This window comes from Zophobas morio, unplaced genomic scaffold (genome assembly GCF_036711695.1).
Source record: "Zophobas morio isolate AGI-343-1 ecotype UQ-CSIRO unplaced genomic scaffold, CSIRO_AGI_Zmor_V1 ptg000004l, whole genome shotgun sequence".
In the NCBI taxonomy this organism is placed as follows: Eukaryota; Metazoa; Arthropoda; class Insecta; order Coleoptera; family Tenebrionidae; genus Zophobas; species Zophobas morio.
The window spans coordinates 19,503,613-19,530,070 of record NW_026972109.1 but is presented as its reverse complement, the minus strand read 5'-3'; the positions used below and the strand labels follow the sequence as shown (position 1 = coordinate 19,530,070).

Below are 26,458 nucleotides of genomic sequence, written 5' to 3'. Positions count from 1 at the left end.
AAATCACCTCACTTAAATCTACCTGTAACGTCCAAATAAACTTATTCTTCCTCCACAGAGCAATATTCTTATCGTGTCCAGCAGTCGCAAAAACTTCATCGTCTGGATGAACCGCCAAACCCCACAACTGACGACCGTGGCCAAACACAACCTGATTAAACCTCCTCTGCAAGGAACCTTCCAAAATATTGTTCTTTGTAGTACCAACATAAATATTGCCATCGTTTCGTCCAGGACGCTGCGGATAGATCGACCGAACACCACCTGCAGCTTCTGCAAGCTAAAACTCCAAATTAAACAACGACTTTTACTATAAAAGTAAACAAACTTTCGTTTCTGTGATTTTCTTGTAGTTTTGAAGCGAATCCCACGCTACGATTTTCCGGTCTTTGTCGCCACCAGAGAGAAGTGTTCCTTCGGACAGCATAACCAAAGAACTAACTCCTTTATTGTGTGCTTCGTATTCCATGCGGACGAAGTAAGCGCCGTCGCTGTCCACACTGTAAATTGTGATGAAGCCGTCGCTGTCCGCAGTGATGACGTCGCCGTCTTGTTCGAATTGAAGAGCGGTGATGAGAGTTCTGGAAGGCTATTTTTTTGATTATTTTGATGAGATGTTAGTGTTTTTGTTTTTACAGGTTTAATGATGTCGGTTCTTTCGAAGAAACCGTCTTTCCGTCGGTTCCAGAAGGTTAAGTGTCCTTTTCCGTGGGTTATCATGAGGTTGTCGTCCAGGGGGTGGAAAACGGCTCCAGTGAGTTCTTCTTGGAGTGTCTGCGAAATGATATTCAGGTTGTGAAATGTACCATGCAATTTCACCTTGGCGGTTACACGCATTTCATTACTTTGCATATTAAAGCACGAAAGTAGGAAGTTATTAAAAGGTTGATTTTTTTCTGTAATGAGTATGTGAGTTTGATGTCTTTAATTATGTCGAGAATGAAGTAAGCAGTCATTTCTTCTTGTTTAATCTGAGAATGGCATTATTTAAGGAACGATCAATACCTGAAAACGAGTTTCGAGAAATGTATATTTCTAATTACCTTAAGTTACTGTTTTAACTAAAGTTTTTTCATACGTATTTTTCAAACATTTAGTACGTTTGTAGAGTAATTTAGTTACATTTTAATAAATTTCTGTTTTATCGACTGTTTTTCTGTTCAACGTGGCACGAAAATGATTTGTATTGTTTTAAAAACGCATTAATTTGACTAGGAATTTAAATAGTACAAATCAAGTGTGGCCTAAATAACTGTTATTATACTAATAAACATGACTAGAAAAAATTCGCTACCACGAAGGTACCAGAATTAGTATTCTAATATCTTTTGGTGATTTAATATTTATTATGCATGGAATGGAATATAGCCGTACATTTTAGTATTTAAAACAGTTTTGTTTTGCACTATAGTACTTTCTTAAGTCGCGTCATACACAGTTTTATTTATTTTGTATTAAATTTAATGTTTTTTCAGATGAGAATTCAACAATTTGATGTATCATAAGCGTAGTATTTAGTCTACGTCTAAAAAAAACTATATCTAATGTTATTAGCACATTTTCTTTCTTCTAAAGCGAAATCAATATTTATGTTTATTTTTCAGCACAAATTTAACTATAATAATGATTTCTTTAGATGACGTCATCAGCCTTTCGCCGGGAATAAATATACAAATTTTGTTACTGTATTGTTAGTAACATGTTGCCATACTTACCGTATTCAATAACGTTGTAAAAAATACCTTACAAGAACAATACTAGAAATATCACAACCAGTAAGGCATTTCAGGTCATGTTTTTAACAAATATTCAAAAATAATTTTTTAAGATCGTTTGTATGTGTACTAAAGTGGACTAAAAAGCTACAGGCAATGAGCAAGCGATGACATGTATTTAGTAAACTGTTGAGAGAACGTCAGCAATTTTGAAAAGACATGAGTAGATAAGTTTTAACATAGCTGATTGGCAAGTTTTAATTTTTAATAAATTCGCTGGCAGGTGAAAACCAAATGAGAGATTTTTTAATGAAATTGCAAGAATGAGACATCAATTTTTGATATTATAATGGTTACATTTCCAGATAAAAACAATATAAAATTTTGTGGAAAGAATAGAAGAATTTAATTTAAAATATTAAAAATTATTATTAATAACTTATATATTTAAACGACAAATAAGTTTATGTTTCGCCGTAGACGTCCAAGAAAGATATAATGAACTATTTTTTTTTATTTTAAAAATTTTATAGGCGCTTCAGAGAACATATTTGAATTTCTTGTTTGTAACGTTATCAAGTTATTTAAATCAAAATTGTTTGTCAATGGTTTAATCTTTCATATTATTAAGGTAATACTAAGTACAGTGAGCCTTGTTAATATGCGTCCAATAGACCGAAAGTCTATTGATAAACAAATTTCTGTAGATTAAGAATCTGAAACCGTTATTATGATATGGTTTCAAATAATCAACAGAAGAGAATTTGTAATTTAAAAAAAATCCATATAACGGGTGTTCAGTAGAAAAAGTTATCAAATGTGTTGTATTTTTGTTAATCCATGCTACTATGTATAAACGACATTTGATAGGGTTGCTGAAATGTGAGAAAATCGAGTCCAAAATTTCCAAAAATTTTACTTAAGTCTCCTTAATATGTGTCTAATAGAGTGAAACTAACTGCCTGATAAATTATGCGCAGATTACGAATGTTAAGTAATCGATGCGAACAATCTTCAGATAAGCGAGAAAAATGAGTTTGAAATTAAAAAAAGCAAGAAAACTCGTTCATAGGTGTCTGATCTAGCGGATCAAGAGGTCATAAGCATGATTTTTCGTAGATTACGAATGTGAAGTCATTGTTGGGATATCTTTACAAATAACCAAGAAAATCAAATTTGAATTTCTAAAAAAATTACCTGATGTGTTAAATAAATTGAATGCATCTTGGTACAAAAGCTGAGACATACTAAATAATGTTTGAGTTTGTACAAATTATGGTTAATTTTTTTGTGAATTTTTCATTTTGGATGATACTTTACTGAAAAACTATACAGGTTGTCCTAGACAAAACTCTGCGAGAACGGATATAAATAATACTGAAATTCTGCAAACGCCGTTGTTTTTAACTGTTGCAATATTTCGTTGCTGCCTGGCGAAAATGGCTACATTTTTTAAATCTGAAAAACATTTATTATGAAAATTAAGTCGAACTCGATGACCAGCTCACAGTCCAAATTTAATGCCCTGAGATCTATTTTTGTGGTGATACATAAAAAAATGCGTATTTGAGACCCTTGCGTGATTTAGAAGATTAAAAAAAGTGAATTAGGAGTGTTTGTGCCTCTTTAACACGTAATACTCCATTAACCACCCCAAATCGCAAACTAATGTTTTGTGTTCAGCGTGAAAGACGACAGTTCGAACATATTATGCTTAAATTACGGTTTTTGAAACATATCTCTGGGACTAAATGTTTGTAAAATAAAGTGGGAATGTTTTATTTTAACTCTTTTTTTTTTTAATTCATAAATATTATTCTTTTCGACTGAAAATTAATTAAATATATCATTGTAATTACAATTTAATGATCTATCACAATTCGTCACAAGTATATGTTGCAAATTAAAAAATATATAGTTTATTTGCAATGTACTTAATTAAGCATCCCCCTTCAAGCTAGAAACAAGGGCTTTTACAGGATTTGTATATCTCTATCCGTTTTCAAATTATAGGACCGCGAAGCTTTATGTGTATTCTAAAATAAAAACGAAAAAGCACAATTATACATAGTTTGAAAAAGTGAGAAAAACAGAAATTATTAAGAACAACAAACAGTGGTGAATAACTTGTTCAGACAGAAGTAAAATCAGATACAAAAATTTGGGTGTGAAAATGTTTAATAGAGTAAGAAAATTACTCCCAAATTAAAAAACTACTAGGGTAAAAAAATTAATCGTAGGTGAAAATATTGATCAAAGCAAAAAGCATCGACAGATTAACATAACATTGACTGTTGGTATGTATTTTCAATAACAAACCTCAAATTAACCCGACAATCGCGTTTTAGTTGGTTTTCAGGCATTGATATCTGCAAGTCTACCCATCAATAAATTAAAACCATGAATATTCATAAGCCTACGCGCAAGCGTAAATATTTATAACATTACAAAGAACACCGTTTTATCGCACCTAATCACCAAATAATTAATTTCACTGAAAACACAATGAAAATTTGTTGAAACTGAAAAAAAAAACACTTAAACTTTTTCCACGAGTTCAAGGATCATATTTTCGTTCACTAACGTCTGACTCAGCTCATTATGCAAAAGACAGCACGAACGTGGTGTTTATGTAGATTACATATGAATGAATTAAAGCAAACAGTGGAAGAAACAAACTCACCGCTACTTTGCCCAAAAGGTGCCCCCACTGCCACTGCCACACCGACAAAATACTCTCTCTGCCGCCATCGACCGCCAAGACGTAGCTTCCTCCATTCTAAAGAATCAAGTAGAAGTAAAAGACAATAATTTACAAGAAATGTTAAAGTACCAGTTGTGAGAAGGCAACCGCGGCAACTCCGACTTCAAATTCACCCATACCAAAAACGTAGAGCGTTTGAAGGGTCTCGGTACTCCAAATACGGATATGTGCCTGCGTTTTGCGATTACGTCCTGCTCTCTGACCTGAGGCTACCATTTCGCGGGAGGGGTGCAAGTCCATACTAAAGAAAAAACAAAAAAATTAAAAATATACATATCAATTTTCGTTTCGTTCGATGATACCATTGAATGTCTTCCGTATGTCCAGTGTAGTGCCTTTGCGCTTCTTCATCTCTGTCGTACATAACGGCAACAGCTGCCACAAAGTAGAGGAGTTCTCCAGTAGGAAGAACCCACAGATTTCTTCGTGAATCGGTCCCTCGATAGCCGTAACTAAAATTCGTTAAGGAAATTTTCCTTTTAATTTTAATTGTGGTGGGCTAAGGATTATTTTTAGCAAACAATAAGTTTAAAGAATGGTCGTTAAACTTCCATTAAAGCAGTATTAAAGCGGGTCCGCCTTTTTCCACTTTCCTTGCGAAGAATTGCATCTAGACATGCTACTTTTTAGTGATTTGAAAAGGATACACCCATTCTAGTTGCATTTTCTTGTCGGGGGGAGAGTTGTCCATTGGGGCGTGATGAATGGGAGGGTAGAACGTCCTCCTCAACCCTTTAATAGTGACTCGTACCGGCTCTTCTTTTAGCACTTCTAATAGAGTATAATCTAAAAACTTCAATCAGCTTGATCTAAATAAGAAGAAAGCGAGATTTACCGTTGTTTCGAACGATTTCGTTTTCTGGGGCGTACAAAGCTCGCGGTCTACTTTTACTCCTCGACCTTCTTTGTTTACTAATGTCTTCTACGATGGCTGTTTGAGGTGCCCGCGATCTCGCTCTTCGTACAGGCGACAACATCACACCCCCCACACCACCTCCCACACTCCCAACTCCCAAATAAAAAGTATCTACATCGGCAAACTCGTTCCTTAACTGCGAAAAACTGCGCACTTCTTGCCCTGACACCGTATACATCCTTTTAGCACCGCTCATCTTCAGAACCTGCCCCAAGTCTTCCAGCACCTCTTCGAAAGGTTGCGACGTACGAAGATTTAGAAGAACTCGGCACTATAAACAACTCTACGTTTTTATCAATATTTCTTTCGCATGCAAAGCTGCTATCGCCCCTTGATCTCGTTTATAATAACTTTTACCTTGCGAAAGAAACTCGATTTACCTGTACAGTATGGTCCATGTTGTTGATGATCCGGATCACCCTGCCGGAGCTGGGCTTGATGGTGCCGCCGCCTCCCGGCGGCGGCGCGTCCGTCTCCGCGATGGACGCCTTCCTGCTGGTGGCTTTGCTCCAGCCTTGCCCCCCGGGGGCGGCGTACCAAATCCCATTTTTCTTTCCGTAACTGGCAGCCTGCAAAAATCACGTTGTAGCATTCGCGTGTTGTTTCAAGAAAAATCCGCGACATGAAATCGACACCAATCAATGGCAGTATGTCACGTTTCGGAAAAACACTAACCATGGTGGGGACCGTCACTACAGCGAAAGGTGTGTCTTCGTCTAAGTTAAAATCGAGCATTTGTGAAACGAAAATTTCACAACGACGAACAAAAAATAAAAGAAAATTCTGAACACAAGTCGAGTGGAGTTGCTCGCTCAGGACACGAAGAAAGAATGAGCCGAAGGTTTGACACGAACGATTGTAACTGTGATAAATAATGTATACTGATTGTGCTAATGAAGAAGTGGAGGGGATAGCTCAAGGTCAAAAATGAAGGGTTGCTTGAGAGGGGCTGCATTTCGTGACCGACTTTAATTTCATATCGGAAAATGTTTTTGGCTTTTAAAGGGCCACAACGTATGCTAGCTATTTGCATATAAAGTAGACGAGGTCTTTATGTGAAAAATCACGATTTGCGCTGACCCGGCGCATCCACCATTTTTCGCACAAATCAAATTTTATTAGGATTTTTGACAGGCTTTTTTGGTATGAAATCTTGAAAAACTGGTACAAAACCGTATTTACAAAATTATTTCGATAAGATAATTTTACGTGTAAGTGAACATAAATTATGTAGTTTAAGTTAGTTTAAAAATTTTGCCCCGGCGCGTTCACCATTTTGTGCAAAGCAATAATTATTTTGAAGTCCTTAAATGAGTTCTATTAATACGAAACCGTATTTGCAACATTATTTAAAGATAATAGTTTCACCTATAATTTGAATTAACGACAGAACTAAATAAAATTTTATTGCTGCAGATGTATTTACGATTTTCCGCTAAATAAGTATAATGATTATTTCGATGTCTTTAAATGAATATTATAAATACAAACCACGTTTGTAATATTATTTCAAGAAAATAAGTTCAGTTATAATTTACTTTGGCAAGAAAACTATCAATTAATTTAATTTAATAATTTTTCAATGACTATCCCGGCGCATCCACCATTATTAGAACAATGAACGATTTTATCGAATGATGTCTTATTATGCAGTAAAACTGTTAGTGACGTAGAAACCTTCATAAACCACCAGAGATGCGTTTTCTGTGCAATTAGGAACTGCAATGACCGCCTTGAGAATCGATTTTATATCGTAAAGAATCCATATTCAGAAGGAAATTGTATAATATATGTACATAAATTAGGAAACTTCAGTACAAGTATCGTGATGCAGAAACACCCCGTAAACATTTCGGCAAGGTCTTTAAAAATGACAGGTTGTAGTAAATTGAAGCAAGGACATCGTTACATGGCGCAGCGCAATTTATATAATAATGAGGTGAAAATGTAGGTATGTGGGGTAAGTGTGGAACAATTAAGATTTCTTTGCACTTTTATGTAAATGAGTGTAAATGGAGTCATCATAATTAAAAAGTGGTTGTAACGAGAAGAAAATTGTGTCAATTTGATGGTAATGACGGGGGTGGAGTGGATATTTGCATTTTTCTTCATTAGGATTTCATTATCGGAGGTGGTGATAAGTGGGGATGCGAGGTGGTTTTTTTTCTTAAAAGAGGGAAAGTGTGCGGTGTTAGAGGTAATAAATCATGTCTGTGGGGTTGTGGCAGATACCTTTATTAGTGGGAGCAGTTTGGGGATTAATGTAAATATCAATAGAATTTGGGAGAGGCGAATTATGCCCATTTTATGTATATCTTTTCATGTGGAATTTATTGATGGAATATTTGTAACGGGAGATAAATAGAGTCGTAATAACGATTTTGTTTACCCGCGAAAAAATTTTACATTAAAAGTTTAATGTATTCACGAGGATTGAATTGTACGTACTTTAAAACTTTCGTGCTTTTAAAAGACGTGAGTTCTTTCAACACCATAGATATGCAAAATATGTAAAAATAATTACACAAAAATATTTCAGAGGGATAATCATATTTATTAGTTGTTGGGGTTTATCATAAATTATCATATATTTACATTTAACTTGAATTTACCAAGTAGGTTTAATTTATTTAGGATATTATATTAATCTCTCTCACAACGGATGTTTAAAAACGTCAAATATAAAATCTTGAATTCAATGCTGACTCAGTTGTTGTTGCATACTTCAAAATATTCAAAGAGTATTAACATTCAAATATTCAAGTATTTGGGATTATGAATGTGTTTTAAATTCCGAGGATTTACATTTTATGGACCGTTTAATTGATACGGCAAAGCGATAATTCTTGCTTATTAACTTCCTCGATTCACGAAAAATGTTTGAACTTTTGTATTTTATTGTAAAATGTACAGCAAACAAAATTTAGAAAAGTTGGTTATAATATTTGCAACATGTGTCATGCAAGACCCTTTTATTAAAATCCAAGTTTATTTATTGTATTTGGTTTATGTAATGTCTAATTGTATAAACATGAATGTAAAGTATAAGATCTGATACGTCATCACAACTATTCCATCATTCATATCACCAGAGAAACTTTTTTGGTGAAATAAATTATATTGCAGTCTATTATTATTCAGGAGTTTTGTTGCTATTTTTATCAGACTAAATATCATGATTAGCGTGGGCGGTAGTGAATATTACCCCACATTTAAAGTTATACTTGGCTAAATTTTCCATTTAACGGAAAATCCATGACAAGGTTATATTGTAATGAAGTTTTTGCAGAAAATGTTGGAATGCTGTGACCTATTTTAGCGCTGTCACTTCGGATCCAAATAATGATTTATTTGTGCTAAAATTAGGTGGTCATTTTCATTCTTAAAATACAAGTTTGCTTCTTGTAAAGAAAGCGACAAATATTTCGTATTTTTACGTATGAACAGTTAAAACTGACGAGTATGTAGGTATGTCTAAGTTGATGATGTAGAGAAAGTCGGTTTTTCAAAATTTGTATGCACAATAAAAGGTGAAGTTGACTTGTATTTATCTTTAGAACTGATAATCCTGAGTGTACCGGTTGTCCAGAATGTCAGGAACACCCTTAAGTAGCGAATGCGTGAAAACCTTTTAATTTTGAAGATAATAACATAGTATTATATATTTATTATACCTTTAATGGAGTAGGTAAACCTTGTTGGTAAATGGAATGTTATTAATTTTTTATAAAAATAAGATATTTATAACTTTTGATTAACGGAGATGAACGGCCATTGTAATTTATTGGGGTTTATATTAGAAACAAAACCACTTTTATTGTTTTTATGTCTATTTATAGCGTGACATATTTCGGATATCTAACATCCATCATCAGACGCAATTGTCGAAAACTTAAGAATAGAAAATTATAGTTCATTTTTTTAGGGGCGTGGACAAAATTATGTAACACAATATACATAAACTAAGTGTGACGTTGATTATATTTTCGATTCGAATAAAGTGTTAAGATTAAATGCTAAAACAAATGTAAGAAAAAATTTTAGCTTAATAATAATGTGGCATTTTAAGAAAACATTTTGACCACACATCAATGTTGATGTTTATTTTTTCTTTACAAGACGTATACATTGGTTGAAAATTGTTTAACACAAATCGTCAGGTTAAATTCATAACTTTGTCTGTTATGAGGGAAATAGACGTTAAACATTACCATGGAACAGAAATATGAACTAAACGTTTCATTATTAGTTACTGTAATCATTAAAATTTAATTTCGTTGTTAAACATAGCAAAATAACCCAACTTTAAGTTCACAATTTTTTCAATATTTTTCTTATACTTTACGACATTCTAGATAATGTATCTTCAAGGGATTCGCTATATTTCAGTCAGCCTGTATATTATTAAATCAATGCTAGTATGTTGCCAATTTTGAAAAAAATCGTTTCGTAGATTCTAGATCTTTGTTTTGACAAATTTTATAGTGTTTAAAATAATCCTCAAAAGTATTTTTAAAAATTTAATACATTAATAAATTACAAATAAAAAAAGCGTGTCAGCTGGTAAATTTAAAAAATGAGATACTGCACAAAAATTTGAGGTGACGTTCCTAAATTTTGGAAACGGTTAATAAACGATCTACTTTTCGAGATTTACCATGATGAGAATCATATTAAGGCGGGTACAAAATTTTCCTGCAAACGGGTTTGCAAGTGGTTGAATTGTACAATTTTTGTTCTACAATTCTGATTTTTTGTAGACTTACTCATGTGAGGTTAAAATTAGAGGTGGATTAATCTTGTCATAGGTATTAGCATTTTATTCTGCACATTTTAAACAAGGTTTACTTGTAGCGAAATTTTAAAATAACGTCATTAAATTTTTGGTAGGGATGGTCAGACAAATTTTGGTAAGTGTACTTGAAAGATATTCTTAAAATATTTGTGAAACATCACAACATTCATCAATGTAGTAGTTATGGAGATTATTATCTGTCTAATAAAATCGTTAACAGACGATAGACAGATAAGAAGGGAGACTTACTTTTTCCTGTTCTACATTATATTATATAAATTAGTTGTTCTCCAAATGGTTCTAATAACCTATTTGTTCTCTTAGGTTGTAATTCAGTTTGAATACAGGTTGAATATACAAATTTAAGTGAGTTTGATTTTATTTGGATAACTTCTTCGCTACCCGAGCGTAAGCTAATGAAGTATTGTAATAGGACCCATTCGGCGATTGGTTGTTTTCTTGATGTTTCAAGACCCTAGAAGATAAAAAATAGCTTTCCCGTTTCCCTCTGTCTGTCGCCTGTCATTTGTGTTGATTTCTCTTAGACAGATAATCTCCAAAACTACTGGACCAATTGTCGTCAAATTGTTAGTTGTTATTATGAGTACAATGCAGATGGCAAAACGCTAACCAAAATGTGTCTAATCGTTTCCACCAGCAGACTGATGACGCCTACACTAAATGTTTTTTAGTAAAAGTCATTTAAATTTTGTGTGGTTTATAAATTTGTCTCGATTTTGTTTATTATGATTGGAGTTTTAACTTCTTCCTTTTCGTATTATAGAACACGTATACGGCGCGCGCCGGAATAGGATGTCAAGTTCGACACCGACACCGACACCGGTCTGATGTATCGCCGCCCTATATTTTTCTACAATATCATTGTAATAATTAGATATTTCTATATGATAAATAAATAAAAAAAGTATATTTTATATTAAACAACAATTGACAATACATGGATATTTACTTTAATTAACATAATTATCATCATTAATCGTCGTGTTATCAAAAAATACAAATGCAACATATTTTTGGTGTTTATTATTTTTTAAGCGAAAATTAATGACTTCGCCGCGTATACGTGTATAATTTATATAAATTGATAACACAGAGTTAAAACTCCATCCGTGCGTCCCTGGGTCGAAGCACTCTTTTACTTACTTTTTATATCTTTTTATGTTTAAATCATCTTGTTCTTTAGGTATATAATACGAACACAACAGTCACACTCGTAGTGTATCAGTAACGTCCTCATTTCGCAGACGAGAGTTCCAAGGATCGATGCCGGGCCACATTTTTTTAATTGATCAAATCAGGAATGGTTTTTCCTATTTTCCCGAAAATTTGAGAGTACTGTCTTTTTTAGTATTACACTGCACCTATTCAAATTGATACACTTAAGTGTCCTTGCTAAAATGTTGACGACGTCATAACAAAATTTTGTCATGGAAGATCTAATTAAAATATAGGCATAACATGCTTCTTTATCTGTGTACTTTAACGTAGCTTCATGTAAGTTTTGTCTATATAACCTTAGACCAATTTTTCCAAACAGATGTGTTCGGTGAGGCGATCCCAGAAAGAGACCGGTCAGAATTCTAGACTTAATACTAGTATATTTTATATAGGTTACGGACAAACACATACAAATAAGTAGAAGGACAAACCTATGTTTTCTTATTCTGTGAGCTGTGAAATGTCAAATGAACCTGAAAGTTGGTAGAAATGATGTTATGATTCGCTGGATTATTTATATAAATTTTATATTGGACTTAGAAGCAAAATCTGAACTTCAAAAAAGTGGTTTAACGTTCTTTAGACAGAATTTTCCCATGCCGTACAGTCTAACAAATCAAGCTGATTTACATTAAATTAAAAAAAATTATTTTGCGAAATTTTATTTATTTTATGAAAACCCCTGTAAATTAAAAAATGTTGACGAGGATGGGATTCGAACATTGGAACGCGGGAACGTTGAAGCTGAACGCCTTAACCACGTTACAAATATTGCGCAAAGATTTTTGTAAAGTAATTGTAATAGAAAAATCAAGACAGACTCATAAACCACAAGTACAGGAGCATATTATTTTATAAAATTTAAATGTTGAGGTGAAGTCATCAAATTGTTGGTGGTGATAATTAGATAAATTTTAGTGGTCCCTTTACCATCTACATGATATTCCTAAATTACATTTAAAATTTGACAACAATCGGACTGATAGTTTGGGAGATTATTTGTGTAATAAAAATCGACACAGGCACGTCTGCCTGTCTGTCGTCATAGACAGAAGGAAACGGGAGGCCAAGAGCCATGAAATGTCGAGAAAACATGAAAGTAGTCGTTAGATGGGATGGATCCTACATAAAAATGTAGAATGTATAAGGAAATTATAGGAGAGGCAGATAAAACGAAAGTGGAGGAAAAAGGTGTGTGGATTAATTATTATTACGAAAGGAAAAGGAATTTTGTACTGAAAAGAAAACACAGAATAAGATAAAAAAGTAGTCGTTAAAAGAATTAGAAACGAGAGGAACTACAAAAATAACCACTTGAAACATAGACACAAATTAACTAATAAAGTTAATGAAAAATGTAAACATGTTAAATAAATCTGAAACTTATTTCAACATAGAAGTGTCGTCGGGTCCAACACTGTCAAACAAGCATAACGCATAAAACAGCAGGAAAACTTTGGTTTAACGAAACATGTGAGAAAATACTTTACCTAAATAATCTTAAAAGTTCATGTAATGAAAATAAATGCAGATGACGGGATCCCCAACTTCCTTTGTCCTTGTTATCATAAAACACGTTGCGCTGGTCATTCCCCATGCTTTCCCGACAAAATAATTAAATTCCTCCTACTTCGTCATTAAATTTCCGCTCCACCCAAGGCTGCATTTTCCTAATAAATTCCTTCGGAAAAATTCTATCTCGACAAACCCAAAAATCAAATGGCGTGTCTCCTAATGACAGGCACTGACCTCAAAGCTCAGGAAACCGGAGCGAGAGCGGAGTGTATGTCCTTGAAATCGCCATTTCCCTTTCCCCTCAATATGGCCAGCGTGTTAGTAGGAAAGCTTAAAGCTCGCATGCCGACCGACCGACTTTGTTTACATTCGTGATTTTATTCAAGAGTCTTAGAAGCTCATTGAAAACTTGATGTCCAAGCGAATGCTAATTCGAAAGGGCTAACGAGGGATCATAAAACAGGGCTTTGAAGTTTATGATAATCCCGACAGAACTGTCGAGTGCAGGCCGCAGTAATTACGAGATGAAAGGAAAGTGAGGCGAAAAGCGCTTTTTGTGTCGCGTATTTGTTTCAGTGTGCTAGTAGAGAATAAGTAGTTCCAAGGATAATTTAGTGTTATAAAAAATGAAGGTTTTAGTTTTGCGTGCGATTTGTCCCTTTCGAGGCTGTATTTTAATAATGGATATTAATGCAATCCGGGTCAGTTGTCAAGTTGATTTATTCACGTCCAGCAACCAATCGCCGATTTTTATATTTTCGTGCTCTTGTCCAGAAAACGACTGTTGATTTTCATGTCTGCACATGATATAAATAGTTTTTCTTCATTATCTAGATCAGACGCAGCGACATTTACATAGTAGTCTAGTGGTCAGCGAAGAATTGGGGCACAAACTAGGTAAAGCTCCGTTTCAATCATGCAAACGATTGCATACAAATCCTCCAGTTCGATTTATAATAAGGTGCGGTCAGTCGGAGCCATTAAGGAAATGTGCATTTTCAATTTACGAGGGGTGGCAGAAAAATGAAAGAAGCGTTACTTTCTTATTGATTTCTTTAAGTTTCTGATTGTGCCATGGTAGAGTCCATTTAAAGGGTGTCCAACTCATACATATTCATCCACATAGTATTCTAATTAATACACCCTAGTACATTGTCATAACGCGAAACAGATTTTTCTGGAGCGGAGGGTATACAAGTGTTTACAATCGTGCGTGCATGTGGTCAGCTTATCTTGTAAGTGGACGAGGTCACGTGCCAAATAAGAGCTCGACTCCACCACCAATCTGGGCGATCTAGCTGCTACCTTGCGGAGCTTGCTAGTGGCGCACCAAAAATAAAATCAAATTATGACACCATAAAAATTATAAATATAGACAAGGAGATCATTATTAAAGTGTGCTTTATCGGCAATTTCCTTTCATGCGCTGCGGAGAAGTTGACGTGCGAGGACCAGCACACCAAGAGGAATTAATTCGAGATGATTTATCTGACTTTGAGATACAAAACAGAAAAATATGTTTTTAGTGTTAGTACTACAACCTACAACAAAGTATGTAATTGTTTCCTGCACAACAAAGAGAATTTGTTGATAAACAAATTTGCAACAATATCTTACGTAGCGAAAAAGTTGAAAAAGTTATTTAAGTTGTGAGTCTTTGGATTTTAAAAGCATAAGAAATTTAAATTTTAGAAAAACTATTATAAATGCTGTTTTTGCTTAAAAAATATGTTAATGTTGTGGACTTCAATGTAAGTAACTGATTTTAGAATCACGTTTTTAATAACTATTAATTTTTCTGCCTGTACTAGTAATTTATCAAAGGCCCTGTTTTATTATGTGATCACAAGTACGATAGTGTTAGATTATCGTAATTCTTGCTAACATAAATAATGCATTTTCTCATTTATTTACATATGGTGAGATTTTATATGTTACACGTGAACTACTTAAAACATTATTGTCATAGTCATGTGATGATAAAACTCGGCTAGCGTTTGGAAGCGAACTTTACATTGTAGACGTAGGTAATAATCGTATTGTTCCATATATCACATAAGCAACATAACTATAAACTGGTAAATCATTTGTTGAACATTGTCAGAAATAAATTGCTTACTGACTTTGTACGATTTATCATGTGACTTTTAATAGTTATTTACATTACAAGTGCCAAAAATACAGAATAGCATAGCGAGCAAGAAAACAATGCATGGAAAATTAGGTTTTTTAAGAAGTAATAATTTTAGTAATAATAATTATACCGATTTAGAAATAATAAAACAATATCATTACTTGGTCTTAGTACCCGTAATGATAGAAGTCTTGCCTGAATGCCGGTCATTAATATCGTTCAATAAAATTTGTTTCAAAATTTAATGAATAATAAATAACGCATGTAACAAAAGTTTTGGGAAAAAATTAACATCTTGGAATTCTATCCAGTTGTGCAGCAGTATATTTTGGACACTTAACTCTTTTTGCGATATTTTAAGTTGCTTCTGGCCAATTCTCGAGAAATTGTCATATGAGAAACTCTGAATTGTCTTCTTGCAGACTTTCCCACCTTATCTTTAACGGCTGCTTTCAATCTCTCCAGCAGTGGCGGCTCGTGAAGTTTTCTTCAGAGGAGGCTCAAATTTGAAAAACACTACTTTTTATATCTTTTATTATCTGAATAATTTTTTTCGTCATGCCCACGAAAAGAACACTCTTGCGTTGACAGATAAATTATATTGCATCGATTAGTCTTTTCAAAATTGCCCAATTTTCACCAATTTTCTCGTAATAGTTCTCCCTTTTATGAGCCGAATCTAAATTATTGGCAATGTTTTGCTTACCAAGCATTTCTAATTTAATCGAAGAAAATATGTGTTCCTGTGATTTTTCATGCCTTTCTATAGCTCGTGACAAATTTTGTAAATTATTATAGCCTGTTTTACCCCAAGCGGAAGATTGATCAGTTTATCACTTATAAATAATACACAATCCAGCAGTATAATTTGTTTCTTAAAACCGAAGTCGTTAACTATTTAGTTTTATTATAATTATTTTCATGAAATGCTCTGTTTTGTTTCTAATTGTAACTGTCAATACCATTAATGGGAGTGATGGTGTTGGTCTTCCTTTTTATACCCTTACCTACGTAAAGCCTAAACACCACCACCACTGAACAGGGAGCTCGCGAAACCACCTCAATGTTTTTTTTTCCTACTTACACCCGATTGCTCCAACTAATAAGAAAGAGATAAAGTTATCTGTACGACTTGATCTGAAAAGAGATGAACTAGCCGGAGGCTAGCGGCTTGGAGCGGCAGTCCGGTCAACGTTTTAGCGAATGCAATACCCACTGACGGTGCGTCAAGGTTACCGTCTCATTAATCAGATGCATCGTCGTTCGGAGGCTAGCGGCCAGGGATGTTGCGGATGCAGATTTTTCAACATCCGCGGATGCGGCTGCGGATTTTTGGGAGCTCACATCCGCGGATGCGGATGCGGATGCGGATCTCAAGTTTTTTTTTAAGAAACTTAGTATATGTACAGAAATCAGTTAAAAAAATGGGGGTTTTTAATATTTTTATTTAATAAACAAATTTTTAGTACGAAAATTTAAAAATTGTTGAATTATATTTAATAAAAAGTAATATTGCGGCCTTTTCAGATTCGAGTCTATTTCTCAGAGGTTCATAAATTAATCCTGCACTACTAAATAACTGTTCACTGGGAACACTAGTTGGTGGAGGCGATAAAAATCTGCGTGCTATTCCAGATAAAATTTTTAATTCGGTACGATTAATCAGATGATTTTTCAAAGACGAAGTGGTACGACCCTTGCGAGAATATGTTTTATTACATATTATACACTGAGCTTTATTTCGATCATCATCTGGTTTAAAATAAGTCCAAATCTCACTTTGCATCGTTGGTGCCATTGTAGATTCACTTGTCCAATAACACAAAAACAAAACGTTCACAATTCGCGCAACCCCGACTAAACACGTTCTGATGTGCGAAAACGGAACACCGAAAGTAGAATTCTTGTCTTCCTATTGGTCAATGCATCACGAGTGCACGCTATGTGTCACTCGTCGGCTCCAACTAATTTCTTTCTTGTCGCGACTTGCACCACATTTACATCCGCATCCGCATGAGTTCCGCATTGATTATTGCGGATGCGGATGCGGATGTCCAAATCAATGCGGAACCTCCGCATTTGCGGATGCGGATGCGAATATTCGCAACATCCCTGCTAGCGGCTAGCAAGCCTCTGCCGCTGAAACCAAACGCGGAGTGGTGTGAATGTGAATTATGATTGTGAGGGCGCAAATATAAATTTTTCCGACATTTTAACCTGATATATGATGAAAGTAAATGAAATCCAAGAAAATATTCTGAAAAATAACAAATGTCTACAAAAATATAAATTCTTTCATCGAAAAAAATTAGAGGAAACTCAGCTCCAAAAAATAGAGGAGGCTCAGCCTCCCCTGCCTCCTCTGAGGAGCCGCCACTGCTCTCCAGTCTTCTCCTACTCAATATTCGTGGTCAACCATTTTTTTGCAAATTAACACATTCCTTTATAGTCCGATAAATGCGTAGTTGTTTTTGAAATATTTTTATTTTCAAAAATGGTTACAATTTCACGTTTGGCCATTTGACCAACCAACTCATATATTGCTTTTCGTAATTCGATTTTGTAAGCCATGCTTTAAGAGTACAGTGACATTTGGAATACAAAATAAAAAAGTGTAAAGCCTACTGTATTTCATAGTTGCAAAGTTAACTTGATATTTATATTATTAATATTATTATCGTTTATTATTATTAATATTTATTAAAGTTTGTTTATTCATGACATGCATAACAAAACACGGTCTTTGTGTGTGATATTGAATAATTTACCTGTGTACATTTTTTACTTTACCCATAAGTGTTACGGTCAAAAATATTTATAAAAAATAAGTTTATCAAAACATTGACTAAAATTTATTTATTCGTCCAAAAATTCAACACAGATTCAAAAGCACAAGTGCAGGGGTATGTTATTTTATAAAATTTAAATGGAGATATTTGATGTAATGACTCACTGAATTTTCCCTAGACATTTTAAAACTCCTCGACAAAATATTTTACCTGGTAAATTTTGAATTTGTATGGGAAGGGCATCCATTAAATGAATTTTTTGAAGATGATAGTCCTAAAAGTCGAAGAGTAGTTTGATGTTTTAGTCGTGTGTCATGGCTGTGCTATTTTCCTTTTTATAATGCATGTTTGTGTTTACATATTTCACAATTAAAAATATACAATCTGAGAAATGTCAAAATACCTAGTTCTACAATTCTATTGTTAACATCTTCACGGTAGTCTAAGTTTCTCAAAATTCTTATAACCTTTCGTTGTATGGAATTATTTTAAAGCGATAACCAATTATCTTAAAATTATTGCTTACGTTGTTGTCAAGCAGATCAGAAAACTACAATTTTGTGTAGTAATATCACAAGTGCATTCATAATTAGGAAATAATTCTAAAATGCTTAACAAATTGCCATAAAATTAGAAACAGTTACTTATTAACTTTATGCCTTTGAAAAGGTTCTACAGTGTATTAAACGTGTCTAAGAGCAATAAAACTTTTATATCGGTTATTCTGATTACCCTATTCTTATCAGAAGTAATATAAAAGGTTTACAATCTGCAAGTTAAAAAGCTAGTTATTAATGGCGTAAATACTGATTACATAAAAAAAGATATTAGTTTTACCACTTGCTTAGGAGGGCTATAAAACATTGTTATCTTAATATGCAGTTGGCAGTTGAAAATTTTTATAGCAACTGGTTAAACCCTTCTACACTTACGAGTATGTGGTGGATATGTTTGGGTATATAATCCGTAAACATCCCGTTTCGAAATTCCATCTGATTCCTTAATAATTCGAATTACTTACTCGATGGGTGTTTGTTTAAGAAAGTGTTATGAATAAAAAATGTATAAATAATTGTGTCATCATACATTTCTGGTTTTTCCGAAAGAGAAGTAAAAATACGATCCAAGACAACCATGAATTGTTTAATTCTGTCTTTGGTCGTTGCATTTTCAAATCAAACTTTCACATTAATGGTAATCTGACAATACGAAAATTCTATCAAAGATCAATTTTCAAAAATCTATGGCCATCTCTTATCGGTTTTTTATTTCTTCCTCGGTAGACCGATTGTTTATTTTTTTGTAACATGGGAAACTTAAAACATTTCATTACGCACAGATGAAAAAATTTGTCGCAGCAACTGACTCGTTTTACAAACTTAAACTCGTGTGGACCTTATAAAACATGTTTTTTAATATTTTATGTTTAGTTCGCAGATCTTTATCATATTGATACAGAAATTAGAACATACAGAAATACGAAACGCATTTGAGAAAAGTTACTTCCAATGAATATTACAGTTAATTTTTTTAGAATGACAAGCAAAAAGATAAATTTGAAGACGCTGTTTCCATTGCCGAAACTAATCGAAACCTACTTATCGTCCATTAAAAGACGAATGTGAATCTAGATATCAAAGTATAAATGAGAGAGTCAACGGAAGATGTTTTATTATTATCTACTTAGTTTTAACAGCGTCATCAATTTGAAAATATTTTATTTCGTCAGTATCGAGTCGGTTCAGTGAGAAGTTAGTTCTTTAATCACAGAGACGAAGCAATCTTTGTTTTTTTTAATTCCCTAGTATAAGCTGTAATCGAGTCCATCGGACGACTGGCATGACACCAAGAGTACGAGAAATAGGTCTTCCGTTTCTGTCTGTCATCTGTTGTCCATGTATCTGTCTGTCTGATCACAATTGTTATCAATTTTTTTAAAACAATATATTTTTATAATCGTGGTTGATGAATCTCCTTTCATTTTTATCACAATTACAGCTCGCTCATATTTGGCTCGTGGCTTGGATTTCGGACTCGTGCTCTGCCGCCTGTGTGGGGTCGAAACATATTGTGACATATTATTTACATATTCTTTACTTACATGGTTGTCATAAAATGAATAAAATATTGCAATTTAAAAAATTTATAATTTTTGAAAAAAAACACTGAATTTGCTCTTTTGTATGTATGTCTAAATAACCTCAGACCAACTTTTTTTTAAACCATTTTGATTTCTTCGGTAATAAATTAAGGATCGCTCCATTGATTTCCCCTGAGATTTTGGAAAAAACCAGAAAAACACTGAAATGGTTCTTCCTATTTTGATTACAGTTGTCATTTGTGAGATTAACAGTCAGTGAAAAATTTACATTTTTTACATATCTAACTGTGAAAAGTTGTATAAAAGATGTATAGGGCGTTCCAACGGTGGTAGCTGCAAAAAAATGCATTTATAATGGGCAACTGAAAACGTTATCTGAAGAATTCTAATAGTTCATTTAGTGCTACAACTTCTTTTTTACGGAAGATCCTATAACAAATTTGTATTTTTTAATCGAACCACACTGCATAATTTTTCAGAGTTAGATTTTTATGAAGAATGTTAGATATTTTTCTTAGCCAACTAAGTAATAATTTTCAAAATATATTCACCTTACATGTAAAAGTAGTCCATTTACAACCCCACAAGTGCACAAAGTTTTTTCATGTGTTTCAAATAAGACATCCTGTAAAGTGTTTAATCACACCGAAGGCTAGACAACCCGCTGGGAAGCTGTAGACTGCAGTTTCGTTCGTGTTGGATTTCATCAGTACAGGCCATCCCATTGATTGTGTTTCGCTTATGTGCTTAAGCTTAGCAACCAGGTAACTAACATCTCACTAAGACATCCTGTATTTGAATTTGTTACTTTCTGAGCGTCTGGCGTCTGTATCCATTTTTATTAGAAACGTAATCTCCGAAACTACCGGACCGATTGTTGCCAAATTTTCTATGTATATTAGGAATATCATGTAGATGGTTAATCGCTAACAAAAATTTGGCTAACCATCCCCACCACCAATGGGATGACGTCATCTCCAAAATTTATGGTAGTAAATTTTTAAATTTTGTAAAATAAGATAATCCTATACTTATGGGGTGTGAATCCCTGTCAAATTTTACCCTAGGCATCCAGATTTTTGGAAAAAAAAGTTAAAAACTACATAACAATGTTTTGCAATTTAAGTTTGAAACTGCAAAACCGAATGCTCTGAATATTGTAAATATTTTAAGGTTATCGTAATTATCATAAATCGTTAAGCAAAATTTATTAGGTTATTACCTCCAAAAAAATTGATGACGTCATCTCAAAATTTTGGCCAAAAAATCCTCTCTGAAATATGCAAAATATTATGACTGTATACTTGGGTTTTTCAACGCACTCATAAATTTTAGAATTACCGATACAGGGTGACTCAAAAAGTTAATGAAAAAGTCAGTTTATTTTATAGATTAAATCAGGAACTGCACAATCGAAAGATTTGAAATCTTGCAGACGTTTTAAACTTATCGTCATAGTAAATGTTTAATCAAAATAAATCTCTTATCCCCCTCAAAAATTTATCATTGCATTAAAAGTTTTAAAATTGCTTATACATTTGCTCATAAAAATTAATGAATGCATTTTATTGATTAAATTGGGAACGACTCATTCCATTTTCCCGAAAATTTGGGAATACAATTAATATCATTAGTATTACGCTGTACTTATCCAAAGTGATATATGTCTTTGCAAAAATGTTGATGATGTCATCACAAAATTTTGTTAAGCGGAAACTCTTTTGAAACGTATGCGGAACACGGTTCTTTACGGTTACATTCATATCTTTATTTTAACTTAAAGGGTTGTCATAAAAAATAAAATCGCATAATCCAATTTTATAATTTTTTGAAAAAGTTGGATTTGTTCTGTTATACTTCAGGGACGTGGGAATTTCTGTCGAAATAGCCTTCGACCGTTTACAATGATTCTAAAAAACTTATCAAAATAAACTTTGCCAAATTCGGTAGTAAAAATGCTTACGTAAAGACAAGCTCGAAAATGTGAAAATACAGGCAGCTTTATTTGAATAATATAAGAAAACTGACGATTTGCAAATTGAATCACTTTGTATAAATAAACCAAAACATTCTTCAAATTTTTATAAATTTATATAGATATATATATTTAAAAAGTCTTAAAATTGTATGCCTCCACATCTAAATATAGCGGAATTGACAATTTTAAAACTAATCGTTTTTACTTCATCCAACGTAAGGAAAGGAATTATTGTAATCGAGTCTATCGGCCGGCTCTCTACTTTTGCATTTTCTCGGCCTATCATGAGCACGAAGAAATAGACATTTGCGTATGTCTGTCCGTTTGTCTGCCGTCCCGGATTTTTATATAATATAATCTCCGAAAGTACGAGGCCGATTGTTGTCAAATTTTGTATTTATATTAGGTATATCATGTAGATGATAACACGCTAACCAAAATTTGTCTAATCATCCCCACCACTAATGTCACTTCAAAATTGTACATAGTAAATGGGTTTTAAATTGTATCAAATAACATAGTCTTACATATGTAGTTTATGACTCCGAATTGAGTTTTCACCAGAAACATCCAGATTTTTGGAAAAAAAATCGAAATTAAGAAACAACATTTTGATATTTAATTTGGAATCTGCAAAACCGAATGCTTTGAAATGTTGCAGATGCTTTACAGTTATGATAAGCATGATAAGTTTTTATTCAAAATCTATTTACTTGTCCCCTCCAAAAAATTAATGACGTCACCTGAAAAGTTTGCCGAATAAATCCTATCTATAGTGTACAAAATGATGATTCTATACTTGTAATTTATCATTCCATTCATAGTTTTTGGATTTGCATATACAGGGTGACTCAAAAAAATTAATGAATGCGTGAATGCATTTTATTTATTTAATCAGGAACTACAAAACCGAAGGCTTTGAAATCTTGGAGATGTTTTACAGTTATCATAGGCATGGTAAATTTTTAGTCAAAAGATATTTCCTGATCCCCCCCTAAAAAATTGATGACGTCACGTTTGCGACAGCGAGGGAAGTACTGTCTAAACTCTTTAGACAAATTTTTTCAGACGAGTATGCAAATGTTTTAAATACTGTTGATTAAAAAGTCTAAGTGTCTGATATAATTTTTATTAATATTTTACCACGGAATTTAAATCTTTAAAAATATATAGGGTTGTAACACAACAAGGGTTAGATTGCGTCAAAAATTGTTTCCCTAGCCTGCGATAATCCCGTAGTCATCCGCCCCCAGATAAATGGAATACCCTAAATAACAATATACACAGTGTATTCTCCTATGATTACATATGTATTTTTAACGTATATATAAATGAACTCTATGGAAGTGAAATTTTTGAGATATATCATAAACTGCTAGACTGCTTTTAAAGCAGTCGTAGACAATCATTGTTTTTGTAAAAAGTCAAAAAATAAGCTATTACATAAAAAGAGATTTCCTGGATATGACTGGTCCGTTTTAAATAAGCGCAGAAGTCTTATTGGTCGAAAAATTGGTGACTGAAATTTGATTAAACTTAAACAGAAGTTAACGCAAGAGAAAATTTGATAGTTTGATTAAAAACCATATGATTCAATTTCGGATATAAAACCATCGAGAGAAATTAGTGCATATTTGGAGGAATGTTTATGTAGCAACAGGTTATTAACACGCACCTGTTAAACATAATCACAAAATCGTGATATTGGCCGCAGAATTCAAAAATTTGAAAAATGTGAAGATATTAAAAAAAGAAACAATATTTAAATTTGCAAGTAACGAAATAATCACTATTGTTGAAATCCATTACGCCATACATATCGGCATCATCTCCCTACCCTTTTTTAAAATATTCCTCCAGGGACCCTCAACACCGTTAATTCCATACAGTCGTAGCATACATACATATAATATCCATACATTATAATTACGTGTCGAGATTTATCAAGCACTTTCCACTCAAAAACATCGACATTACACCGTCGCCATAATTTCCGCCATGATTCATTAATTACCCCCAGAAAATTCAAGGAAAAAATCTTTCCTTGAAGCCGCCACGTGCCACTGCAACTAACGATTTCCACAAACTCCTTACCTTGAAAGCCTTGTATGACGAAACCACGTACGACGCCCCATCCTCCAACTCATCCAACCTATACTTCCTGTCCCCGTCCATCGAGAAGATATACCTCGCACCACGTGGCAAGTCCATGCGTAGCGACAACTTGTCCAGTAGCGCCTCCAAACTCACGATATCCCGTCCCGGTTTGAACCTCAGCTCCACCCCCGGGAAGAAAGGGTCCCCATTCTTGTAGAACAGCACCCTGCGGGCCTTCCAGTACGACAGGTTGTTGTACCTGCTGTCCACGCGGCTCTTCGGCCTCGCCGGTGGCATCATGGAAGCCTCGCTGCCGTTGTCCATGGCGGGGCTCTGCGGTCTGGAGGCGGCCGCCTGCCGCCAGTAGCCCCCGTTGGGGTGCTGGTCGGCGTCCTCCTCGCCGTCGTCTTCGTCGGAGTCGTCGTTCTTGAGGTGCGCGCCGTTTCCAGCTATCGCCAAGGGAGCACTGACGGAGTTCGGTGGCTTATCGCTGCGCGGCGTTGGTGATGCGATGTCTTCGCCGCCGCCGCCGCCACCGGAGCCGTCGATGGCGCCATCTGCTGTGTTGGCAGCGTCGTCGTTGACTCCGTCTTCGTACTGTTGCATGCGGCTACCGACGCGGGACGGAGCCACTGACTGCAAAGAAAGATAAGCCTGAAGGGGTGGAAAAGATAAGACAAAATTTTAGGGTTTTCTTTAATTTATGTAAATAATTATTCATATTGTTAGTTCCCGAGTGTTTTTAAATTCATTCTAAGGAGTTATTTTATTATTTTAATCTTCGGAATTAGTACTTTCCCAGTGTAAGCTATTTTAATATTAATTTGGTGATTGTTTATGTCAATATGAAAATGTTATAAGTCATTTCGGAAGATACGTGACTAATTATTCCGAAATTTTAAATGGACTTTAAGACTATTTTGTATATAGAGTGTCCTAGACTAAATTCCACGGCCTTATGTTCTGAGCGCGGATATAAATATTGCAATTCTGTAAACTCCGTTGTTTTTAGCTTGAAGGCGGATCGTTAATTTAATACACTCCGAATATAATGTAAAACAAACCTATGTTTGTTTTAAATTGCAACTAATATGTTTTTTGGCGGATTTTGTATGAACATTAAATTACGATTACAATAATATAAAAGATTGCTCAATAAAAATCTACTATCAAAAATATAGATGACTGTTTAAAAAAATACATGTTTGCGCCACTTGATCGACACCAAACATGCATCAGATTTACAGTGTTAGTACAGTTCGTAAGCTTGTTCTTTCAAGCTAGAAACTGTGGCGTTTGTAGAATTTCAGTATTTTTGTCCGTTAAGCTTAATCTAGGGCTTATAAAACGTCGACTAAAATTTTTCTGTTTATCCTCTCAAAAAATGTGACGACGTGGTTACAAAAATATTATTCCCACTAAAAATATGTTCGAAGACTCAGTATTTTTTTCATTTAGGTTATACAGGGTGATCAAAAAGTGACGGATAATTTCAGTGGTACGTTGTTAATAAGGCTTTAAAGAACTCAAAAAAAAAACGATTAAAAGAACCCTGCACTAAATCTTTGAAAATATTAAATTTCAAAATTGAAGAATTAACTTCATAATTCTGATATGTTTTAATGTGAATTTAATTGGCAGTCTAAAATTCCGATAAAAATTGTCAAAAATGACATCTGACAGCAGTAAAAAGATGATGTTATGGTATTCTAGCAAATTATTATTCAATTATTAATAACTGATTATTTAATCGTTTATTAGACAAGGAATCATTAAAATAAATCATAATTACGATTTTAATTCTTCAATTTTGAAGTGTAATATTTTCTAAAATTTGGTGCAGGGATTTTTTTAAACCATTTTTTCGAGTTCTTGAGAGTCTTCTTAACGTATTATCGAGCTTATCCGCCATTTTTGATCATTCTGTATATTTAAATGTTTTATAATTGTTTTCACAAAATTTTGAAAGAAAATTAGTGACTAAATAATTTTATTTAATTTGCGGAAATTCTAGGAGCACAATATTGTTGATATTAATATTAAACTATCCATATTAAAATTTAAGTATTTATCCTCAACCACTATTTTACAACATCACAGATTTTATTGATTAGTAGTAGTAGTTAGTTTGATCACTAGATTTTATTTTATTTTAACGCGTAGGGTTTAAAAGTACAAATTTGGCTGAATCAAGATTTGCGATTTATCTACTTTTTCCTTCAAAAAATTGATGATGTAGTCTCAAATATTTAAAATGCGTAAAATGACATTATTAATCGATTTTGCGAAAGATAAAAGCATTGAAAAAGAAGATATAAAATTAGAATTGAAAAGCTGGCCCCAAGAAAAAGAATTTGAGAAAGTTTTGGAGGACAATGTAAACATTTCGCATTCTAGTTTTTTATTTTTTTTGCT

The 26,458-nt window shown here is 33.7% G+C and overlaps 1 protein-coding gene across 2 annotated transcripts in view; it reads right to left on the bottom strand.

Annotated features, from left to right (window-relative positions):
• Nucleotides 1–26,458, bottom strand: part of Dcx-emap (Doublecortin-domain-containing echinoderm-microtubule-associated protein) — a 50,269-nt gene that overhangs the window by 6,658 nt on the left and 17,153 nt on the right. For both annotated transcript variants that reach the window (XM_064076893.1, XM_064076885.1), the window contains exons 2-11: nt 24,041–24,679; nt 5,776–5,964; nt 5,315–5,666; nt 5,127–5,265; nt 4,782–4,931; nt 4,549–4,720; nt 4,399–4,494; nt 637–774; nt 329–589; nt 23–280 (exon numbers count right to left, since the gene is read on the bottom strand). In XM_064076893.1, the coding sequence (XP_063932963.1) occupies nt 23–280; nt 329–589; nt 637–774; nt 4,399–4,494; nt 4,549–4,720; nt 4,782–4,931; nt 5,127–5,265; nt 5,315–5,666; nt 5,776–5,964; nt 24,041–24,649 (2,364 nt within the window). In that variant the 5' untranslated portion in view covers nt 24,650–24,679. The remainder of the gene's footprint in view (nt 1–22; nt 281–328; nt 590–636; nt 775–4,398; nt 4,495–4,548; nt 4,721–4,781; nt 4,932–5,126; nt 5,266–5,314; nt 5,667–5,775; nt 5,965–24,040; nt 24,680–26,458) is intronic.